Here is a 24,373-nt window from a genome sequence, read left to right on the forward strand (position 1 = left end):
GCACCAAACGAATGGCAAGGACACAGAGTGAAAGCTGTGAAATGCTGTCAGTGCCCTGCAACACGGGAGCCCTTTTTGCCAGGAGAGTCCTTTGGCTGCTCAGCAGCCACAGAACCACTTCCCATTCCACAGAGCTTTCTTGCAGGTAAAAAGCAAAACTGGATCACTGTGTGAGCATCTCAGAGCTGTCAGCAAATTGCCAGCGAGACCTAAGGCACTGGGGGGAAGAAACCCTTGGGTTTGGAGCATCACATCACCCCAAGGTGCTCTAACAAGCCAGGAAACTGAGGCACAAGATGCTGGCCAATGTCTGCCAGGCCAGAGGTAAAAAGTGTCTGCAGCAGGAGGTTCTTGGTCACACCCCAGCACTCACCAGTGCAGTTCGCTTCGTCTGACCAGTCCCTGCAGTCGTTGTCCCCGTCACACATCCAGGACAGACGGATGCACATCCCTGAGCTGCAGCTGAACTCATCGTTCCTGCACTGGTGAGCCTCTGCAAACAAAATATCAGGCTTCAGGCCGTGGGAATACCCAAGGAGCAGAGCAGGAAAGCTGGATAATGATGGCATGGAAGCCTCCCAGCTGGAACATGGCGAGGGGAAGAACCAGCGCACGGCCTCGCTCTCTTCTCCTGTCCCTCATTTCCCAGTATACCATGGTCCTGTCCCTAATTCCCAAATACCCTTTAAATGCTGGTCCTGTCCCCACTTCCCAGTCCTCAGTCAGTGAGGAGGAGGCAGCCTGGATAAACAGGAGGATCTTGCCCTACGCCACTTCTGAGCAGCACCCAGAGGAGCAGCAGCTCTGAGCAGCACAGGGGAGCAGGTCTGAGTGGGGGCACTCACCACAGTGACTTTCGTCGCTGTTGTCCCCACAGTCGTCCTCCAGGTCACATTTGTAGGACAGAGGGATGCAGGTCCCCGAGCCCTGGCAGCGGAACTGGGTCTCGGTGTCGCACACGGTGGTGGCTGATGGAGAGAGGAGGAGGAGGAGGTGGTGGTGGTAGAAGATGGGTTCTGTTGCCTGAGGGTGTGTACTGAGTGCAGGGAGGTGGAGGGACGGGGACAGACTCCTGCCAGTGCAAGCTGAATTACTGCTCTTGTATTTTAATGCCATTTTTAGGCACTCCGTGTAAAGCAGAGCAGACAGGGGTCAGTTTTCTGTCTGGGGATCAGGAATGAAGCCCCTGATGTCCACTTCCAAGGCAGGGAGCAAGAAGCCAAGGTTGTAGAGCCATCTACTCCCCACAAAGGGGATTGAAACCTCAGGTGGTGGGATGAGACAGGGCAGCCAAAACAGGGGAGAAGCTGGGCATGAGTGTTGCTATCCAAGGCAGGAGCTCTGTGCCAAGCTGGTGACATCTCTCTGAGGAATGGGTACCCACAGACGCCTTCCCACACCTGGAGTCAGACAGCGAACTCAGACTTGGACTCTGGTACAAAATGGGCATAAACAGCCTCTCTCCTGGTCCTCCAGGGATTCCTAACTTCAAATCCAGTCCTTTTTCCACAGTGCACTAATCCAAACCCTTCTAAGGCTGTGGAACATCTGCCCCTCCTGCACGCATTGGCTGTCCCCAACTTTGCACAAAAAGGTGACCTCCATCTTTAATGTGTGAACTTGATTTATTATCTCAACAAGAGGCCCATGTCAGCACTATCTGCTCTCTTTTCCTCATTGGCTGTGCCCTCAATTAGCTTCAGAAGACAATTAGTGCAAGAGACAGTTGGCATCAGTCTCACCAATCTTTAGACACTGATGCCTCATCTGGTTAAGGGGATTGGGACAAAACTCATCCAGTTTGCTTTGGGAATCTACCAAAGGAGCTGAGTTCCACCCCCAGAGCGCCTCTTGCTCTCCCTGACTGTGAATGGAGTGTGGACCATCAGCTCGGGTGAGATGCCACCCCAGCAGACACCTGAATGTGGCCAGGCCAGTGCCACCAAGGCAGGACACTCACGGCAGTTCTTCTCGTCGCTCATGTCCCCGCAGTCGTTGTCGTTGTCACACTGCCAGATGCTGTTGATGCAGTTCCCATTGGAGCACCTGTACTGGTTGGGCAGGCACGTGTTCTCTGGGGCAGGAGGGACAACAGAAACGAGCTGGCATGAGGCTGTGCTGCCAGAAATGAGCCACTCTCCTCCCCGACAGAGGACAGATCCTGCCGGCCTCTTGTGACGGCAGAAACCACCTCAGCACTGGGCAGCAGCAAGAGCCGAGCAGGGCTTTACCTTCCTTTATGCACGTGTTGTTCTTCATGGCGTAGCCGTGGGGACAGTCACACCTGAGCTCCCCGCTGGGCAGCACCGTGCTGGCCACCCCCTCGGGGCACTTGCAGCTGCGGCCGTTGTTGGACCTGGGCAGGCAGAGCAGGCTGCAGGGCTTGGTGATGCAGGCGTTCTGCCCTGGAGCAGGGCAGAGAGGAAGGGGACAACGTCAGGGCAGAGGCACGGGAATCCCAGTGTCACAAGCCAGCCCAGGACAGAGGCACGGGAATCCCAATTTCACCAGGCTTTGGATTCAGATCCCACTAAAAGCCAGCTCTGCAGGGCTGAGTGCTGAGGTCACCCCTAGGAATGCACAGAGCCATCTGCTCCAGGGAGTGTGAGGGTCTTTAAGGGGGAAAGATTGGCCCTTAAGGGACACAACTCATCCAAGTGGCTTTGGAGGTCTACCAAAGGATATGAGTTACACCCCCAGAGTGCCTCTTGTCCCCCCAGTCTCCTGCAGGCTGCTGGCTGGCTGAGCCCGTCAGTGGTCTTGTACCCATCTGAAAATGGGTATAAACAGCACAAGGGGGTCAGCAGTGCCTTGTCACAGCACAGACAGAAGGTTAAAGGAGGACAAAGTTGGTGCAGCCCTGAAATCCTGTGGTTTTTTGGTCTATACAACACTTTGATGGAAAAGCCAGGATCTGTGACATAAACTGCGAGGTGCCACCACAGCCAAGTGCCCTACGAGCTCTGTCCCGGACGGGGAGCATCTCTCCTGGCAGCCAAAAAGCAGACTATATGAGTCATGAAACTCATTCCTTATGACTGTGCCTGAGTGACTCAAACCCTGCAGAAATGGGGATATATTCAGGAAAAGCAAGCCAGGATGGCTGGGAACCTGTGGAAATGAGGGATGAACACATTCCTAAATCCCAGGGAGGATCATGTGCACGATTACCTGTTGTCTTTCCTCTGTAAAAGATTTTCATATCCATGATCCCATTCAGTCTGCCGACCAAGATCTCCATCCTGGAGCCGCTGGTTTTGGATGCTCTGAAAATACTCAGCTGTGACCAGTCATTCCAGTAGATTTCATTCTGAAACACAGGCTTGGCTCTTAGCACAAGGAGTGACAGCACCAGGGCTGTGCTCATCAGGGCTGCACTAATCACCCTCAGTACTGGACGTGGGGGGACACTGAGAGTGAAAAGTGTCCCCAGCCCAACGGGGAGAGGAAGAGGAAGGCCTGAGGTGGGATTCAAGCTGGAATGGGATCTGCTGGGTGGCAAACATCACAGTGCAGCTGCTTGGGAATGTTGGTCCTGGGTTTGACTGCACTTGCCTGCCTGTTTCAGGGATTTGTGGGAATGTGCCGGGAGCAGAAAGAGAGCAAGCATCATGCCTGCTCCAAATCACATCCCTGTCCTTCAAATTCAGTGTGCTCAGTGCTCCTCCAGCACCAGCCTCAGAGCCTGCATGCTACGGAAAAAATGACAACGGGGAAACCAACCTTAAATACAGCAATGGCATAGGGGTGAGGGAGGCTGTCCAGGATCACAGATCTCTGCATCCCATTGAAATCGACCCTCTCGATCCTGTCCATGTAGGCTTCAGTCCAGTAGATCCAGTGGTCATCCACAGAAATGCCGTTTGGCCACCGCACGCCCTCCGAGACGATGCACGCGGCCAGCGACCCGTCCATGTCACTTCTGTAGATGCCAGCCCTGGAGTCACCCCAGTCTGTCCAGAACATCAGCCTGGCAGCAGGCAGAGAGGTTACTTGAAATCCTCCCAGAGCAGCTCATCAAAAGGAAGCAGGTTAGGAGAGGCAGAGGTTGGAATGCTTTACATTCCATGTCTCCTGCCCGACATGCCTTTGAACAGGGAACTCTGCAATTCTAATGAACACCACCAGCAGATTTATGAGCAGCACAGAGGCTTTTCAGCTGCAAGCTCTGTGGTGGGAGTGCAGCTGCAGGTTACCTTGCCATGAACTGCTCGGGTTTGTCAGAGCTACATTTGCAGCCGAGGCCAAACCCCAGAAAGATGTAACTTGCATTTGGCTCTTGAATTCGAGCACTGCTCGGTTTCTCACCTGCAGCTTTCCCCACTGACCAGACCAGTTTTACTGGCAGGAAGAGTTATTTGCTAATGGGTATGTGTGGGTAGGAAGGAATAAACAGTTTGTGATCTGTGCCCCGAGGGAGTTGGTGCCTTGGTTGGGGACACTATGGGGACAGTGGGCTCTACAGGACAGGACTGTGCTGTGCCTGTCCCCCATTTCACCTCGCCAAGCTGTCCTCCCTGAGGAGATGAAGGATCAGCAGTTTCCCTAGGGAATAGAGGGAAATACTTGTGATGTTTTCTGTCTTACCCATCTCGGGGAACCAGAGCCAGGGCTCTGGGTCGCTCCAGTATTGAGGCGTTGAGGACGGTGAGTCTCAGGTCTCCGTCTGGATTGGCAACCTAGACCCAAAACCAAACCCAGGACAGGTGTGTTTGCTATGGGCACTGCTTGAAGTGACACGAAATCTGTGTCAGGCAATTACTGCTCCTTAATAAAATAAGCACTGCCACGGGTGGGCAGAGCTGTACCTCGATTTTGGGAATCCCAGCATTGACCCAGTAGAGCAGCTGGCTGAGAGGTTCAAAAGCCAAAGCTTCCACTGTTTCCAGCCCAGTGCTTACAATTATTTCCTGCCCAGAGCTGCCATTGAGACAAAGACGCTGGAAAAAAAATTAAAATAATCAGAATAAAAAGATGAGGAACTGCCTCAGCCTGAAGGTCAGGTGACAGGCAGCTCGGAGGGGAGGAGTACCAGGACAAACATTTCCATTTCGGGTGTGGATGCATCACCCAGGTGCAAGGAGGTGATGCCTCCCTGCTCGTGGCTCACCTGGATAATGTCCAGAGTGACATCAGCCCAGTACAGGCAGTTGTGCTCATAGTCAAAATCCAGGGCCACAGCCCCCCTGAGCCCAGCCAGGGGCAGCTCCTCGCTGACGCCCGAGGCGAGGTCGTAGCGATGGATGGAGTAGCGGGTGGCGTAGAGAATGAACTCGTTCTCTTCTGCAACGACAGTGCCTGATTTAGGGGCCATTTCTGGGCTACTTGAGGGGCAAAAAAAGAAAATAGCAGGTGTTTTTCACCCCTGGTCTTAGCACCTCGGGGAGGCAAAGAGCCTTTGGCTCAGTGGGATTAGGTTAATGAGAATGTGGTAATAGCCTCACATGGGGCCGGGCACACACTGTGGGCATTGTCTGGTCCAAGAGGAGGAGGAGGAGGCACGGCTGGCAGAACCTGCTCCAACCCCTTTCTTCCCACTTTAGTGCTGCCAGTGGGAAACAAAATACTGATCTCCTCTTCCTCCAAAAAAAACATTAAAAAAGAGTGGGAGTGATGCAAATCTGCAAGTCCTCAGGGACGCTGGCCCCACAGGAAATATCCCAGAGTGGGTTTTTTTTCCAAACGGAGCCGAGTCCTGGTAATGGGATCCTGGTTCGGGACAAAGTCTCCTGGGCATCATCCCACCACCGGTCAGGTCCAATAATGCTATTAATGAGTGGAGCTAATGTCAGTAGGTAACTCTGGCTGTGCATCCCTAATGAGATTATACGGAGATATGAAACAGATACTGTACATGAAATTGTTACCATGGAGAGAGCCGGAGACGATCCGCAAACACTCTGGGAACACGGCACTTCAAAGGCCGGCCCGGTGGGGACGGCAGGTTTATTTTGCAATCAGCAGGGCCCTTCTCAGCATGCCCGACACAGCTCTCCAAATAGCTCAAGAGGGCTCGGAGGGGTGAATAACGTGTCAGGAGTGAAGCTAAGTGCAGCGCTGGCAGGAGTCCCAGCACAGGGGATGCTTCCCTGCGCTGTTGAGCACCTGGAATATCTTTTGCGCTCTGAAAAATTTTAGGGCAGCGCAGGGGAAACCTCCTGCCCTGCTCAGCTCCCCAGCCCTTCCATGAGCCCCTGCCCTGCCTGAGGCTCCGGAGCTGCAGCACGGCAGCAATGCTGATCACGCAGCTCGTGACGGCAGATTAAATTAAAGCTGTAATGAGCAGAATGCAAATAACTCTGGCAGCACAGGGGCACAGGACTGTTACAGTGCCCTGTATGTTTGAGAGGAGAAAATAAGGATGGGGGGCTGAATTTTGGCAGGCAGAGGTGCGAGGGCTGAAGGGCAGCCCCAGTCTGGCCCCAAAGGGCCATCGTTCAGCTGTACAGGGTGGCTGTCACAGGGTGGGACATTCCCAAGGGGATCTTCCCAAGGATTGGGGTGTCTTTGATCTAATTCCTGTCTTTCTGGTTGGGTTCAAGCCAGCTACAGCAAGGACATGACCAGGATAAAAGAGTTCCTGCTTGCAGCCTGCCCCTGAGGGCTTCAGAGGGCTCTGCACTGTGGGCAGATGCTGCTCCCAAGCAGGACCCTCAGAAGCTCTGGCCACGGGACAGGAGAGGGCGATTTGTAACCCACCCAGGGCCCTGTGTCACAGGTTTTGTCTGAGAGCCCTCTGGGACTCTGTGCCTGGTCCCTCAGGCACCAGCCAAAGGTTTTATGAATGGAGCCCTTGTGCCCACAGCAGATCCTGCACACACTCACCCGCCAGCGGGCACGGCACCAGCTCCCCCTCGAGCCGCGACTCGATGTCTCCACCCGTGCAAGTGTCCCCCGAGATCTTTCTGTAGCTGCAACACACAGAGCCAGGCACTTTATTCCATGGAAAAAACTGTGAACAAACCACCCTGTGCAGCCACAATAAGCTGTGGTGTTTAATTGCTGTGTATGTCCTAACATGCCGTTTGTTTGCTGCCACTTTTGTGGGTTTTGTGGTTGTTTGGGGTTTTTTTAATGATAAATTCCAGCACTTGGAAGATCGGGTTGCCCTCCCAAGCACAGAACATACCCTCGAGTCTTCCTGTAGGTTGAGCCAACAGGGCAAGGGACTGGTGGGTCATAGGGTTTCCCAGCAAACTCAGAGTCAGGGACACAAACTTCTAAGGATAAGTCATCGCTCAGTTTGAAGCCAAAATCACTGCAAGGAGAAGAAAGATTTAAGGAGGGACAGGGAAAAGCACAAAATTCAGCCACGCTCTACTATGAGTCTATTTTTGCGCAGAATTTTTAAGACCCCAAAGTGACTGTTCATTTGTTATCGGTATTTGGCTGCACAGAACCTCTCCGAGCCAGCCAGGACGTTTCAAGAACATTTTGCAAATCAGCTTTGCCAGTGGCTGGGCAGGCTGGGGAAGGTGAGGCAGAGCTGAGCCAGTGTACTCTGCAAAGCTGGCTGCAAGCCCCAGCCCTGCTGCTTGGCTGGCTCAGGTCACTGCTCTGTCTCTTGGCTGGTCCTGCTGGTAAAATGGGAGTGACAGTGCGGCTGCTCTCTGGAAACCGCTGCGGGGGAGAGAGGTTTTGTCAGTGGGATTTTGCAGGGAGCCCAGGGCTGAATTCTGAGGCAGGATCCCACCAGCCCTGCCCTCGGTCTGCTCATGGTGAGCCAGACTTGGTCTCAGCATCATACAGGCGGATGTGGACCGGAGCGGTCTGGTGTGAGCTCCACTGAAAGCAGAGTCCCTGAAAAGCAGCTCCCTTTCTAACCCCAGGCCTTTGCATCAGGTTGCCAGAGCATGTTTCCTGCTCCTGGAAGCTGTGCAGTGTCAGGATTGTGGGAATTGCAGTCCAAGTGCAATAGCAGGGCCAGCTGAACCCCTGTGGCTAGAGAATCACAAAGATTTTTAGTGGATCTCTGTCTGGGATGGGAAATTATCCATTATCATTTGGAAGGTGATGGATTAACAATACTTCCTCTTCCGTGGAACCTTTCAGAGGCTCCCAAAAGCCTCTAAAGACATTAATTAAGTCTCGTGCCCTGTTATTAATGAAAGGATGTTTTCACTCTGTTTAGTTTCCTCTCTGCTATAAAATGAAGCAGCGAACTCCAAGCTACATAAATTGGATATTTGTTCACTCGAAGCGATTGGTCACAGATACTTATCTTGGATTTACAATCCAGACTAAAAGAAATTAATTGGTATTTTACCATTCAAAGTCCTCCCTCGTACAAGAGCAGTTGGAGACCATGACAGGCCTGTCAAAATCTTCCCCATTGAAGCAGGTCGCATGAGGAGTCCTCCTTTTGAAAACGGTTTTATGCCCCAGTAAACATTCATTGCCTCGCTCGTCCGAGGGTGACCACAGCTTGTAGTCGTTCTCTGTGCAAGGGACCCCTGAGAGGAGAAGCAAGGCTGGAGTGCAGGAAGGTGCAGCTCTTGCAGCACCCCAGACCAAGGGTTTACAGGCAGAGACATGCAGATGTCCCTGGTGCCCAGGGGTGCCAGGCGTGCTGGCATCCAGCCCCACACCACAGGAATGCCCCTTCCTTCCCTCTCCATGCTCCTCTGGCACAAAACTTCCCCCAAAGTGCAAGACCCCAGCCCTGTCCCACAGGGAAAGGCAAGGCCAGGAGCGTTCCAGCTGGGAGCGTGCAGAGGCACGCAGTGACAGGAGGGAACAGGCAGCTCCGTGGCAGTGACAGGGAATCTGAATGAAGTTGTTCTGGTTACCAAACAGATCCGTTCCCAACAAAATGTCGAGGGAATCAGTGATAAATTTTAGTCAAGCAAATTCGTCTGCTGGGTTTAACTGCGCTTTGATTAAAATGCTGCCTCGCAATCAAAGCTGAAATGGGTTATAAAACATTCATAGGCACAAGCCTTCAGAAGGAAGTTTTTTCTTTCCCCTTTTCAACAAATTCCTCAGTGAGGAGGGAAGGAATACAGGGAGAGCACAGGGAACATGAGTGCCTTCAGCAGCTGTGTCCACGTGGACATGAGACATGAAGGACAGGGCACAAGGAGGTGCCCTCTCTCCTACCCACAGAGCCACCCCAGAGATGGCTCTGCCACCTGTCCCCTTACCCAGCACGTCGGTGGTGTTGATCTGCAGGATCAGCCAGCTGTGGCCATTCTCCTTGTAGGAGCCAAAGATGGTGAATATGGTGCTTTTCTCGCCGGGCTCGGTCAGGAGGCCGTACACAAACACCGGCTTCTCCGAGAAGGTGAAGACTTTCCAGGTTTCCCCTTCGTTTGTGCTGTACCTGCAGAAAGGAGATTGGGAGAGGTGTCAGGGGCATCTCCTGCCCGCTGCAGGGCACTCTCTGCCATCCCCAGCCCGAGCAGCAGGGGCAGTTCCTGTGCCCTGACACTCACTTGAGCTGGTCGGTCTCAGTGCCTTGCGCGATGGCCACGAGAATTCCACCGTGGTCACCCCAAGTGTAGTAGTGGGGTCCAGACAGTGCCTGGAAGAGAGACAGTGCTGAGGGGTGATCAGAGCTGTGCTGAACGAGGGGAAAATGGCTTTGTCAGAAACTCTGCCTGACCCAGGCTAATGCTTCAGCCTTGGCCAAGCCAAGCATGTGGAGGCACGAGAGATTCGAGTGTTTGTGGGACACCATCTGCAGGTGAGAACAGCCAGCCCATTTCCCCTTACAGCTGTGGGTGAGAGCTGCCCTGAGCCCTGGACTCTGCTCCTCCTGTGCTTTGTGCACGGAAAGAATCAGTGGAAGAAGTGCCATGACACAAAACCAGAGCCCATCACTCCTCCTCTCATCTGTCACGACTGTGAGGCTCTCCTGACACCCAGCTGCAACTCGCGGCCTTCCCAGGACTGCAGAGAAGGGTTGGTTCTCAGGCTGTGGAAGGTCTCATGAATGTTCAGAGAGAAGTGGGGCCATGGCATGCAGAAACAAGCCCTGGAGACAATTCATCCATGCATCCCGTGGAAAGAAGCTTGGATTTCACGCTCACCTACACCTCCAGCACACAATCAGCTTTGCTTTCCCATCCAGGGAGCCCAGAGCACTTCAGGATGAAAACAGGGAGCTTGTCCATGCCAGACCCTGCTCACAGGATGTGCTGTCACACTTGGGGACATTCTTACACTGGGCACTGAATGCATTGTTCCTTTCTTCTCTGGGCTCTGAAATCACCCCAGTGATCTGCAGAGCAGGGAGCCTCCCAGCCTGCTGCTGGCCAAAGGCGAGGGGAGGGAGTTGTGGTGCTGCCTCTCAGCTCCACTGCTGGGTCATTCTGCACCTCTGCTCATGATACAAAGACCAGTCAGTGCTGGTGACTTGGGTCAGTGCTCCCTCATCATGTTTTAATTGCACTTCAAGGCAAACCTGTGCAGCTTGGCACCTGAAAGTCTCCATTTTTGGACACCCTGCCCCATCTGTGAGCTCCTGCCTGGCTGCAGGGTCCCCACAGCAGCTCTCCAGCTGGGTTTTGGAGCCAGGAGCAGCCTGTGAACCACCTCTGGCAGCAGCCAGACCTGTGGCGTGTCCCCACCGCCGCTGCAGCTGCCCAGACCTCACCCCGACTGCGCAGCACTCGCTGGGGGAGAAGGAGGCTGCTCAATTCCCGGGATTAAATAGCTTGCAGATGCTGGAATACCACATTACACTGGCTGCAGAGTGCACAGGCGGACCACAAGCACTGCCACAGACCAGAACATCCACTCAGTAAACAGCAGCAAACTCCCCATAAACCCAGGGACAGCATCCCATTTTTCTGGAAGAAGCCAGAGCCTCTCCAAACCCTCCCACAGACGAAGTCCTGGCTGTCAGTCCCATTTAAAGACACCAAATGACCCGTGCTGAGGGAAAGTCCTGCCAGGTGAAAAGGAGAAATAGAGGAGGGAGCTCTCCTGTGTTTGAATCCACCACCCACACCAGAGGTTCAGCTCCAACCAACCCATGCCTGGTCCTTCATCTAAAGACCTTTTTCCCTCAGTTTTAAGGCATTGAGCACCTTCCAGCTCTTGGACTCATATGAAACCACCTTTAATGCAACTTATCTATATTGCTGCCAACATTCTCCCTGCTCCCCCACCACCCTGGCTGATCTGGCAGGTGTAAGAGCAGCCTTACCTCTCTCCACCTGGCTCCAGCACTGCTCGAGATATAAACATTGGTTTTCCTTGCCATATTCTTGCCAACGGAGCCTGGGAGAAGGGGAGAAATCATCCTTCTTGAGGAATGCAAAGTGATTGCTCAAGAGGAAGCCAGACACCTCCAAACTATTTTTATCTGTGATTGAGGAGCTGATTTTTCACACTACAAACTAATCCCTTCAAAAGCAAATATTTCAAGGGCTATTACAAGTTTTAAAAGCAGATGGGGGGAAAGCCCATGGCTACAAACATGATTAAACCAAATGTGTGCGTTCTTCAGGAACAGAGCGAGACAAACAGGAATTTCTGAATCTTCAAGAAGCCCTTCATGAGGATCAGGAAAGAGGATCAGAACAGAGCAGGTTTCTCACATCTCTGTGCTGCAGTGAAATGCTCATTCTGTAATTACTGTACAGGGACTGCAGCAGAGAAAGGACAGCAAAATGCACCACTTAATTGCATTTTATAACCTGCTTGTACAAACGAAATAGTGCCAAGCTCCTCTGTCCTGACAACAACACCCCCCGAGCCAAGGGAGAAGCAGTACCAGTGGCAATGATCAGTCCTGGCGCTGACTCCTTGGAGAGGATGGGCATCCTGCGCAGCTGGAAATTCAGCAGCTGGCTCAGGCGCTGGGCCAGGTGGAGAGAGCAGCCCTGGGACAACTGGGAAAGCAGAGCACAGTGGATCAACACCCCTCCCTCATCCTACCTAGTGCAGCCCTCTCTGCTTGGAAAGGCAAGGAGGGACTCCTTCGCCGTGGCACTGGCCCATCACCGCTAGACCACGTCCCCACTTTTTGGGGGGCCTTGTCCCTGTGGCACCCCAGCCTGCGGTACCTGGCAGTCGATGTGCTCCCCATAGTGGGTCTGTGCCGGGGGCTGCAGCAGCTCCCAGGTGCCACCCTTGTCGAAGGTGATGACGGAGCGCATGTTCTCCTCGCTGAAGGAGCCGTTGATCAGCGTGGCGATGTAGACGCCCTGCACGCCTTCCACGCGGTGGAAATCCGCAAAGGGCTCGTTGGCAAAGTACCTGTGGGGTCGGTGAAGTGGAAGTTGAGCTCCCCCGTGGGTCTGGGGAAGGGGGGATCGTCAGACAAAGGTAATGCATTGATCCAACCTAGCCAGAAATCACAGGTTTTGGTCGATGTTCTCATTCGCCATCGGGTGAGCCCCATCTTACCTGACCAAGGTGTCGCTGCCAGCTCCCCCTGGGCTGTAGTAGAGCACGTTTTCTAGGGACAGGGAGAACTTCAGGCCCTCTGCCTCCGAGATGTAGAGGTTGGTGCGGTTGTTGTCGTGGCTGACACACACAAACACCTGGTCCTCCGAGGCATCAGCGATGTAATATTCCTTTGGGACACAAAGAAGGGGCTTTGTGTGTGTGTGTGCGCACAGGGAGGGTTTACACACAGGCTGGTTTGTATTTCCTCTTAGCTTCCTTCCACCTTTTTGTATTTTTCCATTCAGCAGGTGGAAAATCTTCACTTTGCTTTTCCTGTTGTGTTCCCCCCACAGGGATTCCCGTCCTGCGCCCTGCAAAGCCCCCTGGAAGCACCACTGGTTGCCAAGCCCCATCCGTGCTGGATCTCTGGAGCCCCCTGAGGCTGGGAGTGCACCCCACTGCTCTGCCAAGCACCAAGAGCTTGCTTCTCGTGCCCTTCTTCATTACCCCCCCAGCCTGGGGACACCACGGCACATCTGGTCCTTGGATCAAGGACTCTTTGCAAGCCCTGGCTGTGCCCTGGGCTTCCTCAGCCTGCAAGAATTGGATGCTCCAGGCCATGCCAGTGCACCCCACGCCATGGGAAGAGGTAAAGTCCCCAAAAGCAGAGTCAGAGCAGTGGGATCAGCCCCTCTCTGGCATCTGGGCTTTGCCACCAGCCTCCATCCCAGTGCTGGCGGAAGCGGGTGACCGTCCAGGTGCCATCGTGTAAACCACAAGATCATCCCAACGTGAGCCTTTGCTCTGCCACCACCCCCAGCAGGGTCATTCGAGGTCCCTTCCCCCTCCTGCAGCATCTGGAGCTGGTGCTGACGCCACAGGGTGTCCTTGGCAAGGCAGGGAGCTGGGAGGCTGCTCGGGAAGCACCACTTACCTTAATTGGATGCTTGGTAACGAACTGTGCCACCCTCATGGGCTTGCGGTTGAAGGAGACCCAGAGCTGGACCGAGGGTGGCTGTGAGCTGCCAAGCAAACGCTGTGCAGAGAACAGGGGCACGTTAGCAGGGGCTCTCACCCCCCAGGTCACCCTGATCTCCACTGGGATCACCCAGTGCCTGGGACTTCCCCCTCCCTGCACGTGGGCAAAGCGTGGCAGCTGCCCGATGCTGGGAGCAGTGATCCCCGCTCAGGGTTTAAATTGCCACAGCCAGGGCTCAGCAAGGAGATAAACTGCCCTTCCTGGCCAGCTGGGTGGGGGTCAGCAGGCTGATTTTAATTCCTCCTTTTTCCTCAGAGCACACTGTCCTTTCCTTCCTATTTTTACCGATTTGCGCAAAACGAAAGGCGCCGGTGTGAAGCTGAGAAAGCAAAAAAGCTGGGGGCAACCTATTTCATACAGGATGCCAATGGTGAGGACCTAAACCCAGATCTAGGCTCCAAAAATAAGCGGCCTGCTTTTTTTTTTTTTTTTCCCAGGCTCTGTATCACTAAGCAACCGTGCCTCCCACGGAAAGGAGCAGAAGTCAGAGCCCTGGGTGCCGCTGCCATGCAGCCTGTCCTTTCCCCAGCACCGCCCGTGCTGCAGCCAGGCTTGGAGGCAAGTGCCTCATTCCAGACCTGAGGATGTGATTCCCAAATGAGGGGTTTGCAGCCAGCCTCCCTCAGTCTCAGTATTTCCCAGCAGCGTTTGCCATGGTGTGGAATGTGGGTGATTTTATCGATGTTTAGCCATTATAGGTGCAGGAGGAAGCAGGGCGTGCTGCCCGCTGGCCCCTGAGTGCTCCAGAAGCAGAAAAATATCCAAAGCACCCCCAAATGGAGCTCAAACCCTCTTGGTGCTTTCAGGTTGCTGTCCCTGAGCTGAGCAGCTTCTCTGCAGAGACACAAACCACCTCCAGTGTTTCACCCAACACCAGCAGCGAGCCCTCGATAAAATCTCCTGCAAACCACAGAGCAGGCACAGCGCCAAGGGGCCGGGCCCTGGGAGTTACAGACTGTGCTACCTGCAAGAGAGGCTTCTGAGAAACTGAAATTGCTCTGCAAGTGCTTCCTGCCTCTGTCAGACACCGCTGTGCCTGCTCAGGGGGCCGGAGGTGACACACCCGTCACTTACTGCCTAGGAAACCCTCCCGAGTTCTGCCAGCAGTCGCCCCTAAATAAAGGTTCCTTCTTAAAACAGTCGATGGCAGCTGCAGGGGAGAAAAGCATCTTCTGAAAAGAAAGCTGCTCCTTCAATTCTAGAAGGATCAGGACTTTGTGCCTCTGGTGCTGTTTCTGATCCTCTAGACAGGCCTTGCCCTCAGAGGAAGCACTGACACTTCCTCGCTTCCTTTCAGGTTTGTCCAAATTTGGCCAACAACTGTAAAAAGCACAGGGAGGCTCCGGCTGCAGAGGGACCAAAAGACCCCTTTTGCTCACCCACATCCTCTTTTCTTAGGAAAGCAGACTGAAAATCCAGCTTTCCTTCCAGGCTGGAGCACATTAGGCTGCTTGGACCTCATCCACGTTTGATGGTAATCTCCCCTGACAAGCGGCCTCCTATAACCACCGAGCTACCGAGCCACATCCCCCTTCCCCTGCCACCCCCACCCCGATGTCCTTCCCAGCCATCCTGTGGTTTTTCCCGGGTCCCAGCCCTCTGCAGGCTGACCTACTTCTGCCCAGCCTGCCGGAGGCCGGGGTATGGAAACACCACGGGGAGAGCGGCACGGGCAGCCACTGCTGTGTCCATGGCAGCGTGAGCCCACGGGGGTGGCAGCTGCCAGGCAGGCTGGGTGACACCTCTGTGACAAGCTAAATGTGAGCTCTGAAGGCTGTGAGGTGCAGCAGGCAGTGGCGTCATCCCTGGCAGATGCTCTTGCCCGCCGTGGTTTTGCACCACATCCTCAACCCTCGGCGGCGAATTCCTCACGTGTCACTCACCACAGACTTGGTTGCAAACATGTATTTGTCCCTGAGCTGGAAGTCTTCAACGTCTTCCAGGATTATCTCCTTGTTTTCCCGGCTCTGGAAGAAGTCTGTGCTGCGGATGACCGTGGAGGCCCCGGAGGGCTCGTGCCGCTCGATGTACACCGTGCTGGGCTTGTCGTAGGGCTCAACCCCCCTGGGGAGGACAGGGGACATGGTGGGATTGGAGAAGAAGGCAGCAGGAGCAAGGAGATGGGGTAGGGGGAATGGGCAACACCCTTGGGTGCCAGTGTGGGTGGCTGTCACTTGTCACCCTGCTGTGGCACATCCCCACAGCGCACGGTGAGGGGAGCAGGGGCAGGGCTGGAACACACCCTGGTACCCGGATTCTTGGTTCCCACAGGGCAGCAAACAACGCAAGAAGTGAGGGATGAGAGAAGACAGGAGCTGGGTGCACGCAATACGTACCAAGAAAAGGACTTCACGTGTTCCTGAATCATTATCCAGGTCTGGCCAAAATCGTCTGATTTCCAGAGCTGCAACGACAAAGGTGAGAAATGCCAGTGGGAGTGGGACACAAACAGACCCAATCCTTCAAGAGACCCAATGTGTCCATCCGTGACTACTCTCATGACTTCTTTTCATGTAGCAGCTCCTGGAGCAGCAGCAACCTTTCTAACAGAACACCCCAAACAGCAAAAGACTGGCCTTTAGCCTTCTACCAGCAGGATTTCCCACTGTTTCACCTCCAGGTTTTACTCACTGTGTCTCTCTGAATGTGCTGGAACTATTTTCAATCTTTACCCAATAGCTCCCAGGGGCGAAAAAAGTGTTTGTATTCAAGCAGCAATTTGTTATTCAGGACCTAAAGCCAAACCACAGGCCCACATGAAACACTGCAGAGGTCATCCTGCCTCAGCTGCCAGGGCTCTGTGGTGAGTTATGACCACGATTGTTGGGGTGATGGATACGGTCTGGAGCAGCGTGGATGGAGGAAAAGGAAGGGAAGTAAGACACCCATCCTGCAGGTATTATATCCTCATTCTCCAGAGGTAGGAACAAGAGAGACTGTAGGAAAGGGAGTGTCCTGGCCAATTTGGGACAGCTCTGTGTGCAAGATCAGACACCCTGAATGGCCAAAGCATGAACCCTGGCACAAGGCAGGGCGGCTCTCGGCTGTGGGGGACATGGGAATGTCACAGCAGGGCAGGGGTAGGATGCTGGCTCCCCACCTAAGCAAAGTGCTCACCTGCTTATTAGGGTGAGACCTGTCAAAGCCCAAGAGGAGGTTGGGGTTCCTGCTGTGCAGGAGGAGGTCTGCTGCTCTGAAGGGAATGGAGAAGCCTTGGATGGTGTTGCAGAAGTTGGTGGTGATCCAGAGGTACGGGGCGAAGGCGTCCACAAAGATGTACTGGGAGTGGAGGGACAGACAGGGGAGAAGGGAAGGTCAGAGCAGAGCTCAGGCTGGCAGCGATGAAGACAATGTCCCAGGGGAGCCTTTGGGAGGGCAAACTCTGGAGGAGAAGAATTTGGCTGTCCCAGCCACCCCTCTCCCGCCACACCCTGAGTGTCACCAAGCCATACAAGAAGTGCCTGGCACATGCCACCTCTGCCCCAGGGACAGCCCAAGGGGTGTGCAGGCTCCCTGTGACAGCAGGGATAAAGCCCCAGCTGCCACATGCCCTCACCCTCTTGTTGTCGGCCGGGCTGTGGTAGAACTGGGCGATGGCCACCTCGCTGCTGTTCCCCCCGTCAAAGCTGAACCTCTCCGAAATCTTCTTAAAACTCTTCCCATAGTCATAGGACACATAAACCTGCAAAGGAGAAGCCCCAGAGTGAGAAGCACAAAGTTCTGGGCTCCCTTCTGACAGATTTGGTGGAAACTCAGTAAACTGCAAGGCTTTGAGATTTCCCGACCATGCCTTGAGCCCATGGGGCAACACAGGATATTAAATTATTTTGTCCCTCTCTACCCAAACTCGTGGGCCTTTTTTTGTTTCTCAGGACACAAGAGCAAGTCAGGCTGTAGCTCAGCAGCCACCATCACCTTGCCTGGCCCAGAAGCAGAAGGTGCACCTGGACAGGGCCAGGGGGTGTTACTTACATCGCTGTTTTTGGGACCCAGCAAGGACAGGCTGTCCCTGGCCAAGGCCACAATCACGTTGCTCTTCTCTCCTGCCCAGTGAACGACCATCTGATTGTGGGAATCGTTGAGGCTGACCTGCAACACCAAGGGAAAGGACACCCTGAGTCACAGCCTCACCCACAGCAAGCTCCCACTCGTGCCACCCCTCCTTGGAAATACCAGACTTTGGGAAAACTCATTCAAAGCGGCATCTCTCCTGAACGTGTAGGCAGAATGTGCCTAAAAGGGTACGTTTTCCCCTTATTCTTCCTCCAAAAAACAGGATTCGGGGGATGATGAGAATGAAAACTCACACCAAGGACTGAGAAGTGTTTGCAAATCCAGGCCGATGAGGCCGCAGGGAAACAGTGGCAGCTTTCTGCCTGACAGGAAGCAGAGGGCCAGGCACTGATGCCTTCTCTCTGGTGACCAGAGACAGGACTCGAGGGGCTGCCAGGAAGCTGTTTCAGGGGAGGTTTAGGCTGGATTTCAGGGAAAGGTTCTTCCCCCAGAGGCTGCTGGGCACTGCCCAGGCTCCCCAGAGAATGGGCACGGCCCCAAGGCTGCCAGAGCTCCAGGAGCGTTTGGACAGCACTCTCAGGGTGGGATTGTTGGGGTGTCTGTGCAGGGCCAGGGGCTGGGAACCTTCCAGCTCTGGATATTCCACGATTCCAAAGGCCCTGCCGATTTCCAGCGCACACACGATGCTGTTATTCCCGTGCGCGCTGTATCTGCCAGCAAAGCGCTGGTTTCTATGGGGAAGCTCTCGCAGCATCACCACAGTGGGAGCTGAAGGTGCAGGACAAACCCTCAGTGGCTGTCACCAGCGAGCAGGGACCGGCAGGCGTGCTGGGAGAGCCGGGGACAGCAGCTCAGCTCGGCCATGGATGGGTGCCCCACTCCCTGCAGCAGAGGACGTGCGTGCCTGAGCCCTCGCACGCCACAGCTCAGCCCAGGGCTGCTAACCCCGAGCTCAGGGCCTCGGGAAACTGTAAAAATACAGGGATAAGCCCTTCTTAGGCTTGATAACCTGCAGCTCTCGCTGACCCCGGGATCAGCGAGCAGCACCGCCTGGAAGAAGGGGCTGCTTTAACCTCCAGCAAGAGAAACACTTGGAAAAAAAAGGTCTTTATTTTGCGAGAACAGGGAGGGGGGGAGAGCCAAGCAGAAACCCTCAAATCCCTCTTATGCAATAGGCTCACAGGAGGGGAAAGAGAACCGAACTCAGCCCCGGCAGGGAGCAGCCCCCGGGCCCGGTGCCCCCCGGCTGCCCGGGCAGGGACCCCCTCACCGGGCAAACCCCGCCGGAGCTCCGGGCCACGAACGCGGCGCAGATTTAGGTCAGGCAGCAGCATCAGCTACAAAGCCACGCAGCCGGAGCCCTGCGTGCCCGCCGGAACAAAAAAAAATTAAAAGAAATGAAAAGGAAGAGACGCTGTTTGAGGATGCAGGGAAACAGGGCGGAGAAGGAGGAATTGCTGCTGCCCGCTGAGACAGCCGGCAGACAGCCTCGGGTGTGGAACCAGCGCAGCTCTGCGCTCCCGCTCCCCCTCCCCTCCTCTGGAAGTAGAATAACCCCGTTTAAATCTCTGACATCTCTGTAGGTTATTTTGGGTGCAGCTTTTTTGGGTGCCCAGCTGTGCTCGGGCTGGAGTTGGGCACTGTTAGGAACACAAAACTTGGCCCTTTGGACCCTCTCAGTCAAGAGGGGTTTGTTACTCAGTGTCACTTTTAATAGTACTGCTAGTTTGTTTGGGTTTGTTTTTTTTTTCCCACAAGAAATCAGACACTAGGAGTTTGAAAAGCAGGAAAACCAAAGGAGACTCCTATCTGCACCTTGATTGAACCTCAGCAGTAAAACTCTACAGCTATTCTTCTTGTAAGATAAAGCAGACAGTGGGACTCCTTTTGGGAGACTTCGAAAGAGCAGTAAAACCCAAAAACCAGGGGCAACGTGTTTGGGTTCAGGAGAGCCAGCTGAGCTTCGTTAGTCCCTGAGGAGCTGGGTGAGCTCAGGCAGCCTCACTATGGCAGGGCCCCTATTTAAAGGCAAACTGGAGGCAGGCAAGGTTTGGCTCCCTGGTAGGAGGGAGGAGTGCTCGGCAGGAAGGTTTGGAGCAGCTGGAGAAGGCAGCACAAGGATGCTGTAAGTCTCCCAGGAAGGGGTTGTACAGCAGTGGCTCGGGTTTAGGAGCTGTGCGGTTTTGTGTTTGTCGCCTCGCAGCCCCTCAGAGCTCTGTGGGGACCCTGCTGGCTCAGGGGAGCACCAACCAGGACCCCACAGACAGCAGCTGGTGTCCCTTTAGCCAGGATGGGGTTTGTGGAACAGCTTTGCAATAAGGCTGCTGTTAGGGACCCTGCCCTGCTGCTGTGGCATCGTCACAGCGTCCCCACCTCCCCTAGCAGGGGACACCTTCCTGGGGAACTGGTGTAACCTCTGAACAGGCAGTGACTGGTGCTTAATGGAAACAGCATTTAGCATAAATTCCACTTAATGGGGAAGCGTTTTGGTCTTTGCCAAGCCATTAAGTGTATATGAAATATGCATGAAATTCTAATTCGTCCTCCTAAAATGTAAGGTGCCAAATGAAGTCCAGGAGGGGCAAACTGGAGCCAAGACGTAGCAGAGGCTGCTTGTAGCTGTAGTTAATGTAGTTAATGTTTCTAGCTTTGCTATGTGTTTATTTCTTTGTCAACAGCATCTTCCAACAAATGAATGCCCTGCAGGAATGGGATGGGAAGAAGACAGCCCCTGGAGCTGCCCTCCGAGAGCAGGTACGAGCTTCAGGGGTGCAGCTCCAGGCTGGGCTGGCAGAGGGGATGTCTGGGAGCTGAGATGGGAGGGTTGCCCTGCTGAGCCTGGAGAGGTGATGGCTGTCAGTAACCGAGGGGACCTGGGTGGGTCGAGTGCAGTGCTGACTCTTCGAGTGCCCAGAGATGGGAGAAGAGTCCTGATCCATGTTCTTTGGCACCTAAATACCAGCTTCCCTTCTGTCACATCTTTCTTGGTTGCCTATGCCCAGCTTTGGAGTTTGGAGGATTTTGGTTGTGGAGGTGGCTCACCCCTGGCACGTGACAAATGTGAAAGCCGGGGCTCCAGCGTGGTCAGGGGATGAGAGACTGGCAGGAACAGCTCCTCAGAGCTGCTCTCAAGCCCTTCTCTCCTCAGAGCTGCTCTCAAGCCCAGCCTTGGAGCCCCTGCTCTGCATGGGAAATGTGACTTCCCCATGCAGAAATCCCACCGCTGGCTGTGGTGAGCTGCCAGCAGAAACATCGTGTGCTGGCTGATTTGTAACAGCGGTGACAAGTGACAGGACAGCATTAGGGGCTACTCCTGGTGTCCAGCGGGGCTGGGAGCTCACTGTGTGTATCCCTGGTTTGCTTTGCTGAGGATTAATGCTCCAGCTCTAGGGCTGGGACTGCAGCTCAGGCCAGGCACTCACAATTCCTCAGGAGGTGACGCACTGTGACAGCTGTGGGGCTGAGGCTCAGTGCTATAAAACTGAGTGCAGAACAAAGATTCCTAGGGATCACTGGGGTGTTTTCCCATCCTCCAACTGACCCACAAACAAATGCAGTTCCCGGGGAATTTCGAAATAGTTAATAAGTTATTACTACTGTTTGATAAGTGAGGCTGGCAGGGGGCAAGGGTCCTCTGCGGCTGTGAGCGGCTGCTGAAACCATCCAAGTGTTGCCATCAGCTCAGATCACAGCTTCAGGGCTACCAGGACATGCGTGGAGAAGGGGAATGGGCTAAATATTTTGATCCCAGTAGCTGGGGGAATGAGGATGGGGCTGAAGAAGGGGTCAGAAGCAAAGCTGCTGCCCGGATAGCAGAGGGTAGAAAAAGAAAAAGTGCTCTGACCGTGCTCCTCCTCATTCCAGCTCGCTGGAAGCTGCAGAGGACAAGTGCCAGGCCTTTCGTCCCCATTCCCTGTGCCTCCCCCGGCAGGGCTTACGCAAGAGCCCGGTCCCAGAGTGCCATGGGTGGCTCCTGCGTTCCCGGCACGCCGCGTTCCCTGCGCGCTCCCGCTAAAGCTTCATTACGGCACCTTCTGCTCTGCTCCCGAGCATCTGTTTCCAGCCCTGCCATGATATTTTAAAATACAGCCTGTGCCTGCCGTGGCGCTGCTTGTGGCTTGGACTGAAAATGCCAGGGTCTGAAATCATTGATATGAAACATGGGTGACTCATTTTGGAGAGCGCCAGGCCCCGCGTTAATTTAGTTAATACTGGAATCATCTGCTCGCAGGGCTGTTTTCTCTCTGCCACCACCAAGAGAGCTCTCCCTGAGCTGTTGTTTCGAGGAGAATGGAAAAGGTAGGGGAGGGGGAAGATTGGGGTCAGGGCAGCAATCCAGAAACAACCCAAAAAACAGCCTGGGCTCTCCTAAATTGATAGAGGGACAGGCATGTGATGGGAACGGAGGCTGCCCCAGCAGATTTGGGAAGTGCTGATGAAATCCACTCCCCCATAATGAAGGATGAAGGTGGCAGAGAAGGTCTAAAGTGCGCCATGAGCTTGTCATTCCCGCTCTGGAAAGCTTGAGCGATGCCCCTGGGACACCACAGCGCTCGCAGGATCTGAGAGGAAGCTGCTGGAGGGGAAAAACAATGGATAAAACCACAAATACCTCTCCCAGCCACCACGGTGCCAAGAGCAGGAACTGTGTGGCTTCCAGAGATCGAGCTCTGGCAAAAAGCAAACACCAGGAGCGAGGAAACCTTCTTAGGGTGGCCACAAAAGACCCAGCAACGGGGAGGGGAACCTGCTAACACAAAGGAGGAAGAAAGGGACATGGCTGGGACGTGCTGTCACCAGCCAGGGCACCTCCAGAAGGTTAAAGTCTGATCTGGGAAGGGCTCTGCCAGGCTGGCAAAGTAGGTCAAAATTAAGTATGGTTCAGTTGCAATGCAGGATGCAGCGTGACTGATGTCTGCGCTCCCAGGGCTGGATGGCATCCGCCCTGCAGAGCATCTCTGTCTCCTGAGAGGAGCAAGGCTCTCTGCCAGTTTTGCACGTTTGAGAGGAGGTTATCTGAGGTCTCCATCAGCACAGAGGGATGGGCAGTGTCAAGGTCAAGTGGTGGGCTGATAAGAGGTCAGGTCATAGTAAATAGCCTGGAAATGATGAAAACTCGGTGCTTTCCTCAAAGGCAGGGTTGGTTATCACCAGGAAACAGGAAGGTTGGGAGCAATGAAGTAGCTCCCCCCCAAGAAGGGGAAGAGAAAAATGATGTTAGGGCAGAACCTGACTCTGGTTCAGGGGACAGGAAGGCACAGAGGTGACAGCCACACGAAGGTTATGGGCACAGGGAGAGGCTCAAGCCTTGCAGTGGCAGCAGAGAGGGGAAGCGGCTGCCACAGGAGCCACCAGCACTTAGAGAAGATGACTTTTGTCCCAGCATAGTTTAAGGCAAAGACTTCTTGTGAGCTGTGCTTTAGGAGGTGGCTTTAGATAAACCCTTTCCAAAGAAGGGCAAAGGATGTCTGCAGGTAAAGGTCAGATCTGTGTTGGCAGTGTAAATGCTCTCATAACTCCCTTCTCCCCCTCAGGACCAGCAGATCCAATCTGGGCTCCTGCCCCAGCATTTTTCCTCTCTGTCTGTCACAGCCATGACACAACACTCGCCACACAGCCGTGCCCATGGTCACCCTCCAGCCCAGCACACACACAGGCAGCCAAAGTGGCTGCTTTTCTCTCCCCTGTTTGTTGCAGCCCATGTGGTTCACACCCGGCAGCCGGGATTTATGTGGGATGGTGGGGAGGTTCCATGGAAATGGAGAATCCTGGAGCCAGGCCCTGTCTCCAGGTCTGAGCAGGGATATGTAGGCAGGAGCACAAAGGTTGTGAGGGGACAGGAGGGTGGGGGGCAGACCAGCCACTGTGGTGGTGACCGGGGACTTGTGCCAGGAGCAGGAGGGCAGGGTGAGGTGCTGTGCTTGAGGAAAGGGTTCAGGGAGCCCTGCTGGCCCCCAGGAGGTGAAGTTTTCTTGCCCTGGCGATGCTTCTCTGCTGTCAGTGGCATCCTAGAAAAGTCCTGTCTCGTGTCAGTGCCTGCTTCAAACAGTCTGTCCATTGTAACCCTCACCAACAATCCCACGGAGGTGAGGGCTGTGCAAGGGAACAAAACCCGCTCTGTCTCGGAGCTGACGGACGCCAGAGTTGGGGTTTCAGTCTCTTGATTGCTGCTGCTGCAGAGTCAGAAAAACCAAGGAAAAGCCACAGAGGGGGTTAGGCTGCTGGTCCTGTTATTTGGTGATGTTCCTGGAAAGTTTTGCTGCAGCCTGCCCGGCAAGGATGCGATCAGCAGTGAGGGTCCAGATAAAGAATCCAAGCAACATCCTGTGCTTGTGCTTTGGTGTCCAAGGCAAGAGGGCTCCAGGCCTGTTCCTGACCGTGCTGAGTAAGCGGAGTTTGGCTGCTGAGGAGCTACAAAGGGTTTGGATGTTCTTCCCCTGCTTGGTTCCAGACAGAGCGGTGCATGCCTCCCTCTGCTCCCCTGATGTCATCACCCACACCAGCAGCAAACCCCGCTCTCCCGCACCCCTGAGCTGAGCCTGGGCCCTCAGCTGTCCCACCAGCCTGTTTCAGGGCCACTGTCGAGAGCCAGGGAAGGGCAGGGAGTTTTGGGGCACGAGCCAGAGCGTAGCATATGGCCAAGTGACCTGCCAAAGGCACGGGAGTGGGATGTGTCCCAGATAAGGGACTGCAGTGACACGGCACGAGGATGCTCGGTCCAAGCACTGCCCCTTATGCTGATGTCCCTGAGAGAGGAGTGCTTTGACTGCACGATTTTCTGCTGGGATTGGAGTGCCAGAGAGCTGGGGGAGGGAGGTCATGGGGCTTGTTGGGTGCTTGTGACCAGGCACGAGACCCCTGAGCATGGTGCTGCACAGCTTTTCCGGCTTCCCAGGCATTAGTGACTTGTGTGGTCAGATCTGTAATGCAGCCTAGGACACACGGGCTCCCTCTGGTCCCTTTTATTAAAACAGACCCCTG

The 24,373-nt window shown here is 54.5% G+C and overlaps 1 protein-coding gene across 2 annotated transcripts in view; it reads right to left on the minus strand.

The window, feature by feature from the left end:
* The window catches only part of SORL1 (sortilin related receptor 1), a gene marked incomplete at both ends in the record, with an annotated part of 42,371 nt that overhangs the window by 16,178 nt on the left and 1,820 nt on the right, over positions 1–24,373 (minus strand). For both annotated transcript variants that reach the window (XM_082296858.1, XM_082296857.1), the window contains 24 exons: positions 374–493; positions 846–968; positions 1,961–2,074; positions 2,232–2,405; positions 3,172–3,310; positions 3,724–3,970; positions 4,588–4,679; positions 4,809–4,940; positions 5,111–5,283; positions 6,826–6,911; positions 7,130–7,258; positions 8,267–8,453; positions 9,144–9,322; positions 9,435–9,523; positions 11,153–11,226; positions 11,723–11,840; positions 12,015–12,207; positions 12,358–12,527; positions 13,274–13,375; positions 15,262–15,442; positions 15,715–15,782; positions 16,496–16,657; positions 16,935–17,060; positions 17,351–17,467. In XM_082296858.1, the coding sequence (XP_082152984.1) occupies positions 374–493; positions 846–968; positions 1,961–2,074; positions 2,232–2,405; positions 3,172–3,310; positions 3,724–3,970; positions 4,588–4,679; positions 4,809–4,940; positions 5,111–5,283; positions 6,826–6,911; positions 7,130–7,258; positions 8,267–8,453; positions 9,144–9,322; positions 9,435–9,523; positions 11,153–11,226; positions 11,723–11,840; positions 12,015–12,207; positions 12,358–12,527; positions 13,274–13,375; positions 15,262–15,442; positions 15,715–15,782; positions 16,496–16,657; positions 16,935–17,060; positions 17,351–17,467 (3,295 nt within the window). The remainder of the gene's footprint in view (positions 1–373; positions 494–845; positions 969–1,960; positions 2,075–2,231; positions 2,406–3,171; positions 3,311–3,723; positions 3,971–4,587; positions 4,680–4,808; positions 4,941–5,110; positions 5,284–6,825; positions 6,912–7,129; positions 7,259–8,266; positions 8,454–9,143; positions 9,323–9,434; positions 9,524–11,152; positions 11,227–11,722; positions 11,841–12,014; positions 12,208–12,357; positions 12,528–13,273; positions 13,376–15,261; positions 15,443–15,714; positions 15,783–16,495; positions 16,658–16,934; positions 17,061–17,350; positions 17,468–24,373) is intronic.

The sequence above is a fragment of the Coloeus monedula genome (assembly GCF_965178545.1).
Source record: "Coloeus monedula genome assembly, chromosome: 25".
NCBI classification, from domain to species: Eukaryota; Metazoa; Chordata; class Aves; order Passeriformes; family Corvidae; genus Coloeus; species Coloeus monedula.